General features: G+C 39.3%; 2 protein-coding genes and 1 non-coding gene across 5 annotated transcripts; 2 read left to right on the top strand and 1 right to left on the bottom strand.

Annotated features, from left to right (window-relative positions):
- The first annotated feature begins 340 nt into the window (after positions 1-340).
- On the top strand, positions 341-7,216 carry LOC131103636 (mitochondrial glycine transporter B-like). Of its 3 annotated transcripts, none has more exons than XM_058050192.1 (8): positions 341-644; positions 814-900; positions 3,167-3,291; positions 3,653-3,737; positions 4,549-4,728; positions 4,965-5,133; positions 5,212-5,375; positions 5,831-7,208. In XM_058050192.1, the coding sequence occupies exons 2-8, from the start codon at positions 883-885 to the stop codon at positions 5,951-5,953; spliced, it is 864 nt and encodes a 287-aa protein (XP_057906175.1). In that variant the 5' UTR covers positions 341-644; positions 814-882; the 3' UTR covers positions 5,954-7,208. The 3 variants fall into 3 exon arrangements, with proteins under 3 accessions (XP_057906175.1, XP_057906255.1, XP_057906101.1); XM_058050272.1 differs by lacking the exon at positions 341-644 and adding an exon at positions 2,449-2,776 and having other exon boundaries at positions 836-900; positions 5,212-5,306; positions 5,831-7,216; XM_058050118.1 differs by lacking the exons at positions 341-644; positions 814-900 and adding an exon at positions 2,449-2,776 and having other exon boundaries at positions 5,831-7,210.
- A 217-nt stretch (positions 7,217-7,433) lies between these two features.
- Positions 7,434-7,506, bottom strand: trnar-ccu (transfer RNA arginine (anticodon CCU)). The gene has a single exon. It is a non-coding gene; the product is annotated as a tRNA-Arg (tRNA).
- Positions 7,507-7,862: 356 nt separating this feature from the next.
- Positions 7,863-16,777, top strand: ift56 (intraflagellar transport 56). Its single transcript, XM_058082321.1, has 19 exons — positions 7,863-8,008; positions 8,352-8,416; positions 8,499-8,639; positions 8,738-8,830; positions 8,906-9,020; positions 9,517-9,566; positions 9,792-9,937; positions 10,149-10,320; positions 10,433-10,507; positions 10,589-10,691; positions 11,190-11,245; positions 11,642-11,695; positions 12,073-12,136; positions 12,289-12,377; positions 13,066-13,149; positions 13,245-13,314; positions 14,062-14,168; positions 14,894-15,027; positions 16,329-16,777. Exons 2-19 carry the CDS (start codon positions 8,414-8,416, stop codon positions 16,441-16,443), a joined length of 1,671 nt encoding a protein of 556 aa, XP_057938304.1. The 5' UTR covers positions 7,863-8,008; positions 8,352-8,413; the 3' UTR covers positions 16,444-16,777.
- Positions 16,778-16,831: the final 54 nt, after the last annotated feature.

A 16,831-nucleotide genomic window follows, 5' to 3' on the forward strand; every position in this document is an offset into this window, starting at 1 on the left:
CTATCAAGGCTCTTTACATGTTTGTAATTGCCATTTAAATGCTAAGGCTGGGACAAAAATATAGCCAACAGTTGGGTTTTGCAATTTAATCCCTGTTATATCTTGCTAGGATACAATGTGTTAAGACATTTAAATGATTGGAACTGAACACATTTTTTGTGTTACTAAATTGTTAATGCACAGTAACTAAATGGTTTTATAATGTCCAAGATACTACTGAGTTTAATAAAATCTTCCAGTTTAATAATAAGTAACAATATATAGTTTGGCCTCAAACTGCATATTTAAGTTTTATTTTGGAAGTCCACGTCAAAATGTTAGCACGTAAACGCTTACGTGCTTTTATTGTGAAGTGAACTACCGTACTGGAGGCAAAGCGGAAGTGCGGGAGACTGTCCTCGCAAATGCGACAACAAATTTTGGAGGACCAGCGCCAAAGACGACTTTTGAGGACAGCTGTGGATAGTTTTGCGTGATCCGCGTGTTGACTGTTTGATGTGTAGCTGAATTGACAAGCGAGCACGAACCTGGGAAGTTATTTTGTTCAAACGCCAAACTATGTAAAGACTCGACAGCCAAACTATGGCGTTTTGGAAGGTGTTAGGAGGGAACACCACTTTTGTTACGCCATAACCTCTTCTCAAGTAGGTTCTTGTTTCGTAACTAATGAAATGAAACTAGAAAGCTAACTAGCTAACAGGCATCTGACACAGCACTATATAGCATGCCCTTCACCCCGGAAGCTAGCGTTAACCCTGGCTTTTTTTCTACCATGCTGCCAAATTAATAGTCGTTTTTCCTCCCTATTTTCAGTAATATTATCTTCCGTTAAGTAGCTGCAAAACGGGAACGGGAGGCGAGAAGGATTCATCTGGCTCAACAATGATGGAGTTAGCAGCGGTGAGTTCCACAAATGACACCCATTGGCCACAACATTAGGAACAGTCACAATCCAATGTGACACAACATGGAAATTGTTTCAAAACTAATAGAATAATGACCATCGCGCAGATGTTTATTAGATTTTTTTTAACTCTATTCCAGCCACACAAAATACACAAACTCTTATATTACTTAAGACAAAAGGTGCGTACGGTCAAGCTTTAGCGTTACTACCTTCCAGTGGCTGACCAGTCTTTCAGTCCGGAGTATAAGGGCCACATTGAAAAATAATAATCTTGACATTTCAAGGGAAAAAAGTAGTAAATTCACTACACTAAAATAGTGATATTACGTTTCAGAAGGGAAAATTGAGCATAGCTCTTCAGGAAGAAAGGAAACTTGCACTCTTGCTTCGAGCAAGCTTTTATTTATAATCTTTATAACAGATTAGCATGTCTAGCCCTTCTCACTTCCGCCTTTCTCCCCTCCACATAAATTCCCCCATTTTATGGCTGTCTCAGACAATGCCTGTAACATAAAATTAGAGATTTTTTTTCCCGTGATTTTATTCGCTTTCTTGTAAATGTACAACTTTATTCTTGTAAAATTTTGACTTCATTCTCAAAATCTGCGATTATTTTAATACTCTGTTGTAACAGGCATTTCCAGAGACAGCTATGAAAAGGGGAACTGATGTGACCTTTGGTCTTGGGCTAAGGTAACATTGCTACTTTTTTGTGGTTTTACGACTTTATTCTGGAAATCTCAGGCTTTTGATTTTTCAATGCGGTCCTAATACGTACTTACCATTATTAAACACTCAACAAATCTTGTAATGTATTTCGCCTCTTCAAGCTTTTTCAAGCTAGCTAGCTTTTTCTGTGCATTTTTGGAATTGTTAGCATTTGTTTTTGATCCTGAGGTGTTTATGCGATTGTAATATTATATAGCATTCCCCACTTGCATTTGTTTAATGGTATTTTTGGGTCCTGGATCTTTGTTTAGACATTGTTGCACGGTTGCCTCATATCAGCCTCACAAACTTTTAATTTTAAATCAAGTAGCTTTAAGATAATGTTCTGGATAATAGCTGCAATTGATGGCTATGACATAACATACGTTTTTGGCCAAATGCATTTTATTATTATGCATGAGCAGTGTTTCCCGCAAGACTGCAATCTATCTCGGGTGGTGGGTTGCACATGTGTAATTGGTCCATGGTGCATGTGGATATCATTTTTGTGGACGATGTGGGCATCCCTGTCAACATTGGCATTTGAAAATAAGGAACGTTTTCTGGCCAATGGGAAATCAGATTATTTTTATTTCCCTTGTTGCCAATGGGCAAATTTGTGACAACTTACATTCTGTTGTCATTTTTCTCACCCATTGCTTGATGTGGACATATCAAGGCACCTACTGAATAACTACATACATAGTGTATATTTTAAGACCACCTCTCTCTCGCTCTCTCTCTCTCTCTCTCATACACACACACACGTACACACAAGGACCACAACACACCACGCCATGCCATGCCATGCCATGACTCATGCCATTTGACAGAGATGCAGTGCAGCAGCGAGGAGTGGGAGAGTGAAAAAGCAGATGTGTGAGTGTGTCTCTGCAAGATAGAGATAGAAGCTGGTAAAAAAAAATTGCTTGGATTATAATCCCCTGCTTTGGCTGGGAAACTGGGGGGGGCGTCAAGACATCCATAGAGGAGCCTTTGTGGGTCTGTGGGAGCCAGCGACCAAAAGCGAAAGATGCTTTGTGCTTTATTTGTCACATGCACTTTGCATCAGCGGCATGACTTGATAGCATGATTTGAAAGCAGGTCAACATGCAGGAAAAACAAGATCCATCCAGTCGAGGGCCAAGCAGCTTGGGGAAGGTAGGAGTATGTGCATCACATTGATAGTGTATTCTTCTTTTTACCTAAATGTAGTGCAGAGCCTGCTTGTCCAGGAGGAATTTAATGTTGTCATTTCATGTGATTGTATTCAACAGGCCGTGTGTGTGTGTGTGTGTGGACTGTCTGTGCATATCTCCATCATCATGACCTCTGCTGTGTCAACGAGCTTTATTTACAAGGAGACCGTATATAAATGAAACAAAGCTGTGACTCGCGTCCATTTACACTGGTTGCACTTGATTTTACTAGGTCAATAAAGTATTCCATGGATTTAATGTATTTTTGTTTTATCTGCATATCCAACTCCTCGTCATATCCCACCCGCTCTGTGTTTTCCAATCGTCCTTTATGGTGGCTTTCTGTTCTCAGGCTCACCCAGCTCTCAAAGCCTTTATGTGCGGCTCCCTCAGCGGAACCTGCTCCACGCTGCTCTTCCAACCTTTGGATCTGGTTAAGACTCGGCTGCAGACCCTGCAGAACAATGCCAAGCCAGGGTATGTGAATAAACAGTCCCTCTTGGGTACACACACATGCACATGCACAAAGCTGACATGGGCATACACGTTTGCAGGCAGTGTCATATTAAAGGAAAACTGAGCCCATTATCCACAATCTTTATGTGAAACTTGAACAGATATTTCTTTCACTTTTTTGTACATTATAACGAAAGAAAATGAGTTAGTGTGAGCTAGCCAACAATGCGCAGCATTGGGAAGTACCTATTTCGACTGCAAAGCCCTCTTCTAACAACGTTGTATTGTTTGATGTACATGCTGTGATTTTGTCTCTGTAGTATTTTTGGCACGTTTGCTTCATATGATGTATGACCAACCATCCTTATATTGCCTTTTGCAGGACACCAAAAGTGGGGATGTTCAGCGTTTTCATCAATGTGATAAGAACAGAAAATATCTTTAGCCTGTGGAAAGGAGTTTCACCGGTGAGTAATGCTACAGCATTCTCATTGTTCAATATGTGTATCAGTATTAAGGCCATGGTTTGGGTCATATTACAGTACATATTGCCGTAAGGGCACTAAATGTTAAGCGTAGAGCTGCTTAGTTTTTGTGTTTAATATTTTTTTTTATTAAGTATGAAAATGTACAGTAATTAAAATGTCCTGGCAGGTAATTAATTCTCCAATAAATAAAATAATAAAAATATATTCCCAAATGTAGTCCACTTTCAGTCACTATACACTGGCTTGTGGACGTGCATCGTAACGTAACTATATACGTACTTCCTGTCCCTCACTTGTGTAATGAGTGGGGAGGTTTGATCGACAATTTGATCCGAATAACAATACATGTATTCATTTTTACTTGTATACTACACACTATAATAAATGGGGGATATTTTTCATGACTTGTTGCCATTCTAAATTTAGCTGGAAGATCATTTTGAATTTTGACCTGTCCTTTTCAGCAGCTTAGTCATGCAGTATGAGTGAACTGTATGATTGTTTTCCCTGAACTATGCCAAAAGCATCTTTATCTCTTGCTGTTATTGGTCGTATGGTTACGGTTATTACCGTAATAATAATATAATAATAAAGACAGCAACAATGGTGTATGAGAAAATTCTGAGGCTGTCTAGTGGGATAGATTTATCATCTATCTTGCATTTATTTTAGCAACAGGTTTTTTATTAGCTTACTATTAGCATCCATGCATAATTACAATCAGGAAGTCACAGCATGAGCCATGATATCTTCCGGATGATGATGATTGTGTTCATGTCTTCTCTGCCAGTCATTCGTTCGGTGCATCCCCGGGGTGGGCATCTACTTTAGCACCTTCTACTCCCTCAAGCAGCACTTCTTCCTGGACCGGGCGCCCAGTGCCTTCGAGGCTGTGTTGCTGGGAGCTGGCGCCAGATCTGTGGCCGGTGTCTGCATGCTGCCGTTCACTGTCATCAAAACACGTTTTGAGGTACAGCCATAACTGTGCTGTGCAATTTGGTCAGACAGCTTTCAGTTTCAGTTCATGTTTATTTGGTCACAAAGCATTTCCTGATTCTAGTGGGTGGCAGTGTGCTTATTAAAATGGCTGACATTGAAAGGTTTCACTGACATGAACAAAGAGCTCTGTGGCCCTATAGATTAAACAGTACTCTGGCTAACCACTTGCTTGTGTTTATTATGCTAACGCTACAGTATGTGTTCCAGAGTGGCTACTACAACTACGTGAGTGTGGCTGGTGCTCTGAGGAGTGTGTACGAGACGGAGGGATGGAGGGCGCTGTTCTCCGGCCTCACCGCTACGCTGCTCCGAGATGCCCCCTTCTCTGGAATTTATGTCATGTTCTACAGCCAGGCCAAGAAAACACTCCCCCAAGGTTAGAACCACGTGGCATCAGCTAATCTCCAAGAATTTGTCATCCTTTTTTATTTTTGTTTGTTTTTTTTTAAATCAGAGGTGACATCGTCAGTCTACGTGCCCCTTGTGAACTTCAGCTGCGGCGTGCTGGCAGGCGTCATGGCATCACTGGTCACACAGCCTGCAGATGTGGTGAAGACCCACATTCAAGTCAGCCCATCACACTGGAGCACGCTGGATGCTATCCATTATGTGTACAGGGTGTGTGTGTGTGTGTGCTCACTTTCACCACAGTTACATTCAACTGCCAAATGGGACATTTCAGACTAGGAAAAAGTGCAGATGAATACAGGAATGTGATTTCTTTGTTTTATTTACAGAACCTCTAAAAGTCTGATAACTTGATTTGACGATAAGATTGTGGCAAAATATGCTTGTAAAGCTGCACAAAGCTTTGGAATTTGAATGGCCATTATGCGTGATGTCAGGACATGACGTTAGACCTCAATTTAGCAAGCATCTAATATTCATATTGGCACATTTCTGTGATACTAATACTTTTCTTGCGACACACAAGGTGAACTCTCACGGCACAGTTGGGTACACTTTAACTTCGATGTTTGTTACTTCCCATTATTCTCAAATGCACCATACATTTTTTGTACAGTACCGTGCAAGCAGGAAAACTAATAACATTTGTTTTTTTTCTCCACCAGGAACATGGCTTTGGTGGGTTTTTTCGTGGGGCTGTTCCTCGATCTCTCCGGCGCACACTGATGGCTGCCATGGCTTGGACTGTCTATGAGCAGCTGATGGCTCGAATGGGCCTCAAATCCTAAAGGGTTGGGCTACTTATAGTATTATCTCATGAATGAAAATAGTGTGAATAGTCTGTGAATGAGTGTGTTTGATGAGAAATTATTCAACTGTTTGTGAAAATGTGTAATACACGATCTTTCGGGAATTTGAGGTCACAAATGACAGTCATGCTGTGAAATGAACTTATTCCTATTCTTGAGTCTTGATTGAACTTTACTGACGGTCAGACAATGTGGCTCATCGAAAAAATATTTCCAAATTTCTTAAGCCTGCACCAGACTGAGCAGCATTTCCTCCTTGCCAATAAACCCTTCATGAGGATACAGGTTATTCAATCTTAGGCTCAGACAATCACAGATACACACAGCCTTTATTACCATATACTATGCTTTAAAATGGGACAGTGCGACACTGTAATATTTACAGTTTTTATATTTAAAATAGCCCATTATCTTTCTAAGGACACATAGCTGTTATTTCTTAAACAGGGTGTTAAGTTATTAGAGTTAAACCTGGAACCTGTTGTTCTATTTGCAGGACAATAAGCGTGCAATTTGCTCTAATGTTCTTGTGAACACACTTACTTGTTAAAACAACTGATGGCACTTTGCTGTACATAGTATTGTTGACAATAAGAGAGGTGATATATTAATATAACTATTTGCAAGTGTCTGCAAGCACTGCCTTTTAAGATGATGTGTTATAATATGTTTGTTTATTGAAAGCTTGACCGCCGCTTATGAAGACTGTGTCAATGCAGTTACTGATCACATGATGTTCTTGTAGTGACATGTAGAAAGGAAGCAGTGTCTTAATGTCCAAGTGTGTGTATGTGTGTCACTGTGCAGTTATTTCACTAAATGGCAGTTCTGTAATGACATGCAGTCTTAGTTCATTTTTGTGGTGACTATATCGTATATGGTCATTGTTATTGTAGATATTTGGTCTGTGCAGTGTTGATTCTGACATTGTGCCTGTTTTTATGGTTAATAAAGTTAGCTTTTTAAATAAATAAAAAGACATTGTAATTTATTTTGAAATAGTCAGAGGCATGGTTAAATATGAGTGCAGTTCTGCCAACATGTTTGATTTTGTCTTACTCGACATGCAATTTGATTAATGTCATCTTAAATGACACACATACATTATGGTTACTTGTACAATGCTGGCCCACAATAGAATGTGTTGCAGCAGGATTAGGCTTGTGTGATCACAGTCTGAGCCCATAGTGTGGATGTTAGTTATGATGCTTACTAGTTCCAGGTAGTGTGCATTACTGCTCACTGAGCAAATAATTTTGTGATGATTACTGAAATGTATGTAGTCGCTATTTTAGTATATTGTGCCTATCTTGCAAGACAAACTTTACATAAAAGAATAATTGAAAACAGTGGGGATTGAAACCCCTCGTTTTATTAAAGCAAGACATACAATAAGTGTCATTAGTTACTATCGATACGTGTGAAAAGGATAAAAGGTTATCGCCCAAAAGGTACGAACCACCCCAGATGGGACTCGAACCCACAATCCCTGGCTTAGGAGGCCAGTGCCTTATCCATTAGGCCACTGGGGCACTTGTCCCGGTCTGAGGTATTATTCAGATTTATATTAATTGCAAATTATAGTCTATTATTTTTTTACTGCACGATTTCTGTTTATTTTGTTATGTATTCGTGTAATATGTAATAATTTCTAACCAAATGTGTTTCCTTGGCATTAATCGTCAGATTGATATCAGAAGAAGCAATCCTTTTCTCGTTGCTATGCGACTAAAGGCAAACACTAAGACGAGCAAGCCTGGCTGTGAAATATCATGTTGTGTTTTGAAACGTGCATCCACCATCTTATTTTATATGAAAATAAGAAATAAGATGGATTTGTCTGAGAATAAAAAACGCTGTAAATTCCTCCAAATGATATAACCACCACACCAGAATGTGTTATGACGTCAGCAGAAAACCAAGATGGCGGTCTCCAGTCAGCTTTTGATGTGTGCTGGTTCTTGGGGGAAAGAAGAAAAAAACAAATGAAAATCACATACAAAGTATTTTAGGAGAAGAAGCGTGGCATTGAAGGTATGTTAATTTAATGTCTTTAAATTGGGTAAACTATTTTCGTCAACGACACCTAAACAAGAACGCGTTGATAATACTGGTTCTTGTTGTTTTAGTGTAGAATGTTTCACTTGTTTAGTTTTGTCACAGTAAAACTATTCCTAACAAAAAACACCGCTGCTTCCTTTCAAATTATATTAAACATTTTTTTGTGAAGTAAACGTAGTTGCGTCTGTCAATGGAATTGTTGTTGCTAGGTTACAGTTACAGTTAAGACGCTTCATCACACTGATGAAAGAGATGTGTAAGGACATCATCATTGGTTCTTATTGTGTTCACCAAAGTGAATGCACTGTTTTAATAGGAGCCTGTTCTGCTTAAACGAAGAAACGCTCTCTTGACGCATCCACTTCTATATTTGTCAACATGGTAAGTGAAGTGAACATAAACTCATCTTCCAAACAATATCTAAATGGTGCACATAAAGCACGATAATCAACATTTGTTGCAGATTCTTTCTCGTGTGAAACCAGCCGTGGGAGGAGAGGCAGCAAGCATCAGTGACAAGAAGAAGAAAAATAAAACCAAAGTTCCAAGTTTGGAGGAATATCTGCAGCAGAGAGACTATCTAGGTGCCTTGACCCTCTTGGAGGTAACTTCCCTTTATATTTTCTACATCTCATAAATTTGGTTATGTACACTGTCATCATGCATTGGTTGTTGAGGATGAGTTTTGTTGTTTATTTCCAGTTCCAGAGAAGTATTGGCGAACAAGAGGAGAACACAGACCTATGGATTGGCTTCTGCGCCTTTCACTTGGGGGACTACAAGAGAGCGATGGAGGTACTTTTGTTGTGTTTGATCAGAGTAGGCTCCACTTTAGTACTTTAAATGGGATATTACAACTTGTTGTGACAGGAGTACAAGACCATGACCATGAAGCCTGACTGTCCTCCTGATGTCTGGGTCTATTTGGGCTGTGCCATGTTTTTTCTGGGGCTCTATAAAGAGGCGGAGGAGGCAGCCTTGAAGGGTAGATAATCATATAGCTTGCAGCTTTTTTATTTTGCACAAATAGTTATTTCATGGGATTTCCTGTTTATTTGTTTTAGGGTATTGTTTTACAAAATATGAGGTGTAGCAGGCTGAGGAAAAAACATTTTTGGAATACCTAAAGCTAACTTTAGTCGAGGAGGGAGCCCCAAAAAACCCTCACTATCAAAACTTCATCCCAAGGAACTCCCTCCACGTTTCCAGAGACTCCAAACTTGAACTGTTTCAAGTCAGGAGTTAACATACATTTTTTGAACGACATAATTAGTGAATGAAATACAATTTATTTATTTTTTGGTGATGTGGGTATTTTTAAATAAGAATTACAACTCTCACTTTGGTGTAAAATAATACCCTGAAACGAAAAACAACAAAAAAAATGTTTTCTTTTACAGATAATTTTTTTGCAATACTAGCTTTTCATAATTGTTGCTAAAGCATCATTACTTTTGACACTTTTTTTTTGTTCTATGCAGGTCCAAAGTCTGCCCTCAAAAACCGACTTCTCTTCCATCTGGCTTACAAGGTTACAAGCCTTCAAGTCTCCTTTTGACAACCTCATCAATCTGTACTTGTTCATCTCTTTGCTAACACACTTACATTTCTAAATTTTTAACATTATATTTTTAAAATTGTTCTGAGTGGTGCGATGCAAGAGTTTGAAAGGAAAACTGCTTGAATTTAATCTTGGGAAAGGGCTGCGTATGTGTATGCGTACGTGTAAGTCTGTCGCTTTCCAATCACATTTTAGTTCAATGATGAGAAGAAGCTGATGGACTTCCACCAGAACCTGGAGGATGTGACGGAAGACCAGCTGAGCTTGGCCTCCATCCACTACATGCGCTCACACTACCAGGAAGCAATTGAGATCTATAAACGCCTCCTCCTGCAGAACATGTACGCATCCCCACTGACCGCTTATCGTTTTATTTTCACTGCCATGTCGCACTTTAACACAACTTGTGCCGTCCTCAAGTGTGCCGTGTTTATTTTTGTGGTCGTTGTATTGTTCAGCATAATACATGGTGCTGTTTATAATATTTTGGTTGCCTTGGGATGGTGGACAAGATATCTCACCACAGTAATAAACCTATTGTGCCATCTCCAGAGACTTCCTGGCAATGAAGGTGTATGTGGCTCTGTGTTACTACAAGCTGGGCTACTACGACGTCTCCCAGGAAGTGTTGGCGGCCTACCTCCAGAACATCCCTGACTCCACCATCGCTCTCAACCTCAAAGCCTGCAACCATTTTAGTCTCTACAACGGCAAAGCAGCTGAGGTACACAACATGTATACATGCTGTAGCCGCTTGCTATTTTAAAATGAAATAAAATGAAACATTGAAGAGGTTTTACTTTTGCATGTTTGTTTTTCCTTCCCTTCGCTCTCAGGCTGAGCTGAAGAACCTAATCGATATCTCCTCCTGCTCCTTTGAGTTTGCTAAGGAGCTTATCCGACACAACCTGGTAAGCTCCTCCCAAGCTCTAACCGGTATCGTCTCTGTGCATAGACCTGAGACTCAACATGCTACTTGTGTTCTTCCCTAGGTGGTGTTTCGTGGCGGTGAGGGGGCCTTACAGGTGCTACCTCCACTGATTGACGTTATCCCAGAGGCGAGACTCAACCTGGTTATCTACTACCTGAGACAAGGTGGTGAATTGCCTTCATTAGCACCATTTCCAATTTAAGCCAATACATTTTTGATTGACACCTATCGGTATGATGGCGTATAGTTGAACCCCACTGGAAACTACAACCACGATAATAAAATGGTAGCATGGCTCAGGTGGCAGCGTGAACCCCCAGTTGCTCTTAATGCTGCATATCAGTAGTTAAATGTGCTAACACTTTAACTATTACACCCTGTCTGTACAAAATAACACCTTAAAGAGACATAAGACAGTCAAAAGTGATAATTTTAACTACAGCAAAGCATGCTGCATAATCTGCAAACTCTTCTGCGTTACACATTTCATGGATTATGATGTTTCTGTGTTGATATGTAATACTGTAACAAAGAGGTACTTAGTCACTTGTGTACTGTTCCTATGTTGTGGCCAGCCAGTATACATCTTTATTAATTTTACCATGCATCACAAGTTTCATGTATGAATTGTAATATTATTATGTTACATGTCACTCTTCCAGATGATGTCCAGGAAGCTTATAACCTCATACAAGATTTAGTGCCTGCTACACCTCAGGTACACCTACTTCTAATACAACACTCTCTCACATCACTCCCCCTGCAGAGCATGATCAAGGAACTGAAATGAATTTAAAACCCAGACCAATGTTAAACGTTTCCATTTTGTAGGACTGTTTGAATGAGAAATGTACCAATGAATCAGGATTGATTGCCATTTGTAGCTGTCTGAAATGTACATATTTTCTCACCATTATATATATATATTGAAAGGGATAGTTGGTATTTTTTGACATGAAGTTGTATGACAACGGTGTAGTGAATCTACAGTGACTTGCTCGGATGAGGAAGGTAGTTCCAGTTAGTTGGTGGGGCCACTTAACAATATGCATTCATCATATCCATATCTACAGTATATGTTATGTCTTAATACTTGATATTACCATTTTCATAGGAGTACATTTTGAAAGGGGTGGTAAATGCAGCGCTCGGGCAACAACTTGGAACGGTGAGTGTTTTTTTAATGTAAAATAAAATATCAAAAATGGATGTTAACTGAGACCAGGGTTCAATTCCACCCTCGGCCATCTCTGTGTGGAGTTTGCATGTTCTCCCCGTGCATGCGTGGGTTTTCGCCGGGTACTCCGGTTTCCTCCCACATTCCAAAAACATGCTAGGTTAATTGGCCACTCCAAATTGTCCATAGGTATGAATGTGAGTGTGAATGGTTGTTTGTCTATATGTGCCCTGTGATTGGCTGGCGATCAGTCCAGGGTCCCAAAGACAGCTGGGATAGGCTCCAGCACCCCCCGCGACCCTTGTGAGGAAAAAGCGGTAGAAAATGAATGAATGGATGTTAACTGTGCTTGATGTTTGTTTTTCTAGAGGGATTACTTAAAAGTTGCTCAGCAGTTCTTTCAGTTGGTCGGAGGTTCGGCCAGCGAGTGTGGTATGCATTTCACAATTAAAATATTTGAATTTTATAATTTATAATATTTTATAATATATTTTTTATAATTAATATAATTTCATAATATAATTTTATTTTTTAAGTAGAGTGGTGTGGGCAAGTGTGTATGTTCATTTCTGTTTGCCTTTCAGATACTCTTCCAGGCAGACAGTGCATGGCTTCCTGCTTCTTCCTCTTGAGAGAGTTTAAAGATGTTCTCGTATATCTCAACTCAGTCAAGGTTTGCATTGCTCGCCATACAATATGTCATGCTGTATATACTGTATTTCCTCAAATAGTGGCCTCCTAAGTTAATCATCCAGCGTGTCATCCGCTTGGATAAATAAACGCTGCACCTCAAATAGGCGGCTTCTCTTTTTCCATCAGAACAAAATAACAGGCGGCGCTACAAGGTGGCTGTAATTACCTATACCGTGACTGATACCGCCATGTGTCACAGTAGACGGCTTTACCCATATTACACTCCGCCTGCATGGCAGATGTGGCACTTGTATAGCTTCGTCAAATTTACTGTGGAGTTTAAGGAGAAAGAAAGAGAGCATTCCGGAGCAAAAATGGCCAAGCCAGGGGTGGCCCATTTGTATTGGCTCACAGCATATTGTAAAAATACATTGAATTTACCATTAACAAGATATATTATTGGATATTGAATTTCTCGCCTATAACACAAAGCTAGCATGTTGATGTTTTTTTTGTTCAGAAAGCTTACAGTATATCAAAGAATTGTTTTTGGGTGTTTTAATGACATCAAAAATAGAGGCCTCCACTCAAATAATCTCCTTACCCCTAATAAATCTGCAGTTGAGTAAACACCCATAACCACCATATGAATAAAAAGTGTCAAAAATCAACAATGTAACTTAATTCAAACATTTCTAATGTATTTTTGCTGAATTCTCTTTTTTTAGGGTTACTTCTATAACGATGATACATTTAATTTCAACTATGCTCAGGCAAAGGCAGCCCTTGGCAACTACAAAGAAGCAGAAGAGGTATCTTAACATCTCAAGAACTGCTTTGCACTGTATTCTTTCTTGGAGATATTTTATTTTATCATGTACTTTACTTTTCGTTTTATCTTTTTCAGGGTTTTCTGCTGATTCAAAGTGACAAGATCAAGAGTGATTATGTGTACCTCAGCTGGTTGGCACGCTGCTGTATGTATTTTGGTCAAAGAGGTCATGTGAAATAGAATAGTGAAATAGAAAGGTGTATTCATTCACAATAAATAGGGTTTATACATCCAATATGGCATGAAAATCTGACTTCGGGCTAGAGGCGGGGTATGACCTGGACTGGTCACCAGCCAATCGCAGGGCACATACAGGCAATTCACATTCATACCTATGGACAAGGCTTACAATGGTGATATAATGAACATTGAAACTATGCATCCAAATATAATTGTTTTGTAGTAGTATTAGTTTTTGCATAATCCTTTAAACGAATGTGGGAAAATATGTGTTTGCTCCAAATTAATTTTAGTAAGAAATCATTTACGAACAGCTAATATACTTTGCGTTAATATTGTATATCCATATTGTAGATATTATACATTATACACTACCGAGTCTCCTGACCATGATATTGTGACAGCAGAAACATGAATTTTTATTAATAACAGCACATCACAAAATAGTGTGTTTTTTTTAACCCTTTAAAGCCGCCGTACTTCTTCGCAAGGCCATGAGTAAAACCAGTGTACATCTGTACTGAAGATGTCAATGGTCACACATCACCACGCAGGGTGAAACAACTTCTATTGCTATGACCACATTGAGTTTGGTTGTCAAATTGCACCACTGCATGTCCGTTCACATACAAACTAATATGAGAGATAGCTTTGTAGATAGATGGTAAAAGTGTCAGTGAGTGACAGCTTGTTGAATCATGTGTTTTTTCAGACATCATGAACCAGAAGGGTCGTCTTGCCTGGGAGCTCTATCTGAAGATGGGCACCTCCTCTGACTCCTTCAGTCTGCTTCAACTCATCGCCAATGACTGCTACAAGGTAGAAATGGAAATATGTGTTTTTGCATTGTTTTGATGGGTTTTTCTATGTCTGGCACCAGATTTTTGGTTATTCAAGGTTCAAAATATCACACGTACATTCAAAATATCCTCGTTTATATGCATTTGACTTTGCCTTTTGATCAACCATAGACACGAAAAACTGTTTGCCGCCTTCCTGATTTTTAATTTTTTTTTTGCAACATTTTTGTAACATTTTTTGACAACACAACTGGACACAAAATGCAGTTTTTAAATGAAACTTTTTATTAATGAGGACAAAAAAATCCAAACTTAAATTAAAGCCATTTTCTAAAGCTTTGGGACTCCAGCAAACCACAGTGAGAGCCATTATCCACTAATGGCGATAACATGGAACAGTGGTGAAACTTCCCATGAGTAGCCGGGAAAACAAAATAATACCAAGAGCCCGGCGACGACTCATCCAACAGGTCACAAAAGACCCCACAAGAACACCCAAAGAACTAAAGGCCTCAGTTACGGTCAGTGTTCATGGCTATACCACAAGAAAGACACTGGGCAAAAAATGGCCTGTGTGGCAGTTCCAAGATCAAAACCACTGCTGAACACAAAGTACATTAAGGCTTGTTTAAAAAAAAAACTCCAGTGTGGCTGACTTACAACAATCCGCAGAGATGTTGTCTATCTATTGCATATTTAGTAACAATTAGTCATAACTGCTTTTTTGTATGATGTGTGTTTTAGATGGGCCAGTTCTACTATGCAGCCAAAGCATTTGATGCACTGGAGAAGCTGGACCCAGGATCCAACTACTGGGAGGGAAAGAGAGGTGCATGTGTTGGCATCTTTCAGCTCATTTTAGCCAACAAAGAGTCAAAGTATGTATGCCTTTTTGTTCATAATTCAGTGGAACCTCGGTTTTGTTATTTTTTTGCTCCAAAAGGTCATACAAAAACAGTAACAGATGTGAATTGAGTCCATTTCATTTCACACAGGAAATAATAATAATAATAATGTAAATCAAATAAATCAGATGCGGCACGGCGGTCGAGTGGTTAGCGAGCAGACCTCACAGCTAGGAGACCAGAGTTCAATTCCACCCTCAATTCCACCCTGGAGTTTTCATGTTCTCCCTGTGCATGCGTGGGTTTTCTCCGGGTAATCCGGTTTCCTCCCACATTCCAAAATCATGCTAGGTTAATTGGTGACTCCAAATTGTCCATAGGTATGAATGTGAGTGTGAATGGTTGTTTGTATATACGTGCCCTGTGATTGGCTGGCGACCAGTCCAGGGTGTAACCCGCCTCTCCCCCGAAGACAGCTGGGATAGGCTCCAGCACCCCTGCAACCCTTGTGAGGAAAAGCGGTAGAAAATGAATGAATGAATGAAATAAATCAGATGTCGTCAAGTATTAAAAAAAATTAATTCAACTTGATGATGACTTAAAATCCTAGCGAGGTTGAATTCAACAGTGTTTCTCACCTCCTTTATAAAATTGTTGCCACTTTCGCCCCATGGTGGGTTATTTAGCTGTCACAGTCCACATAAAATGCACAGACTGTCTGTGAGTATGACAGTATAACAGTAAGTCATACTGTACTTTGTTTGGGGACTCCATATAGCTGAATGATACAGTACAAAATGGACTATTTTGTTACATGGAAAATTGAGACAAAATTTTGACGAAAACCAAATTGTACAAAAAGTATGGTGTTTGACTGTACATGCAATATTTCAGGAAGCCAAAACTGTCAGATGTGCGCTATACTTGGCTGCAACCAGCAGTGGCATTGTTGATTCAGTCTCAACTAGTTTGCCGATGAGCAACATGATAACAGCTATGGGAAGTTCAACCACAAAATTTTCTCTGGGTATAGCATAGGACATTTACATGGAAACATAAGTTGATTGATCATTACATCCGTAGCAACATTTCAACCCTATTCATCTTGTTTTGTTAATACATTATGTGGCAGCGTGCTGGAGTAGTGGTTTGCACATCTACCTCACAGCAGATCCGATGTTGAAATGTCCATTGGAGCATCACTGTTTTGCTTTTGCATGTTCTCCCCGTGCATATGTGGGTTTATATGGAGATAACTGAATAAATATGAATGACTAATCGATGGCACATGGCAGTGATCTAATGTCTTTTCCTCTTCCTGTTTTGTGTACCAGGGAGATTCTTAAGGAGGTGGTGCTCCTGCTGCGAAATTCTGGAAACCCGCAGGTGGAATACATCATTAGAGCCATGAGGAAATGGGCCAAAGACAACAGAGTCTTTCTCTCATAACCAACTGGATAAACATAAATATTGCATATATACAGTACTGTACAGCAGATGTACATAATATTTACTTTACACCGGAAATACTATGTTTATGTTCTATATGTTTTTATAAATATATTCATATGCATTTGAAATACTGTCATTGATTGCATTCTTTTTTAATGTAGTCTCAGACTGGCTTTACAAATATAAAAACTAAAACTAACAATTGTTTAAAGCAGCTCTTGTATCACAGTGCATGATCTGTGATGTAGAATTTATGCCTATGATGGGAAATGATGCAAGTCAGAAATATTGTATGAAATAAAAAATGATTGTAGCCTTTTAAAACATGCTCGTAAAAGGTTTAAATCTACTTGTAAGTTACACAATTTTGATGAGTCAACAGGTG

This window comes from Doryrhamphus excisus, chromosome 1 (assembly GCF_030265055.1).
Source record: "Doryrhamphus excisus isolate RoL2022-K1 chromosome 1, RoL_Dexc_1.0, whole genome shotgun sequence".
Lineage (NCBI taxonomy): Eukaryota > Metazoa > Chordata > Actinopteri > Syngnathiformes > Syngnathidae > Doryrhamphus > Doryrhamphus excisus.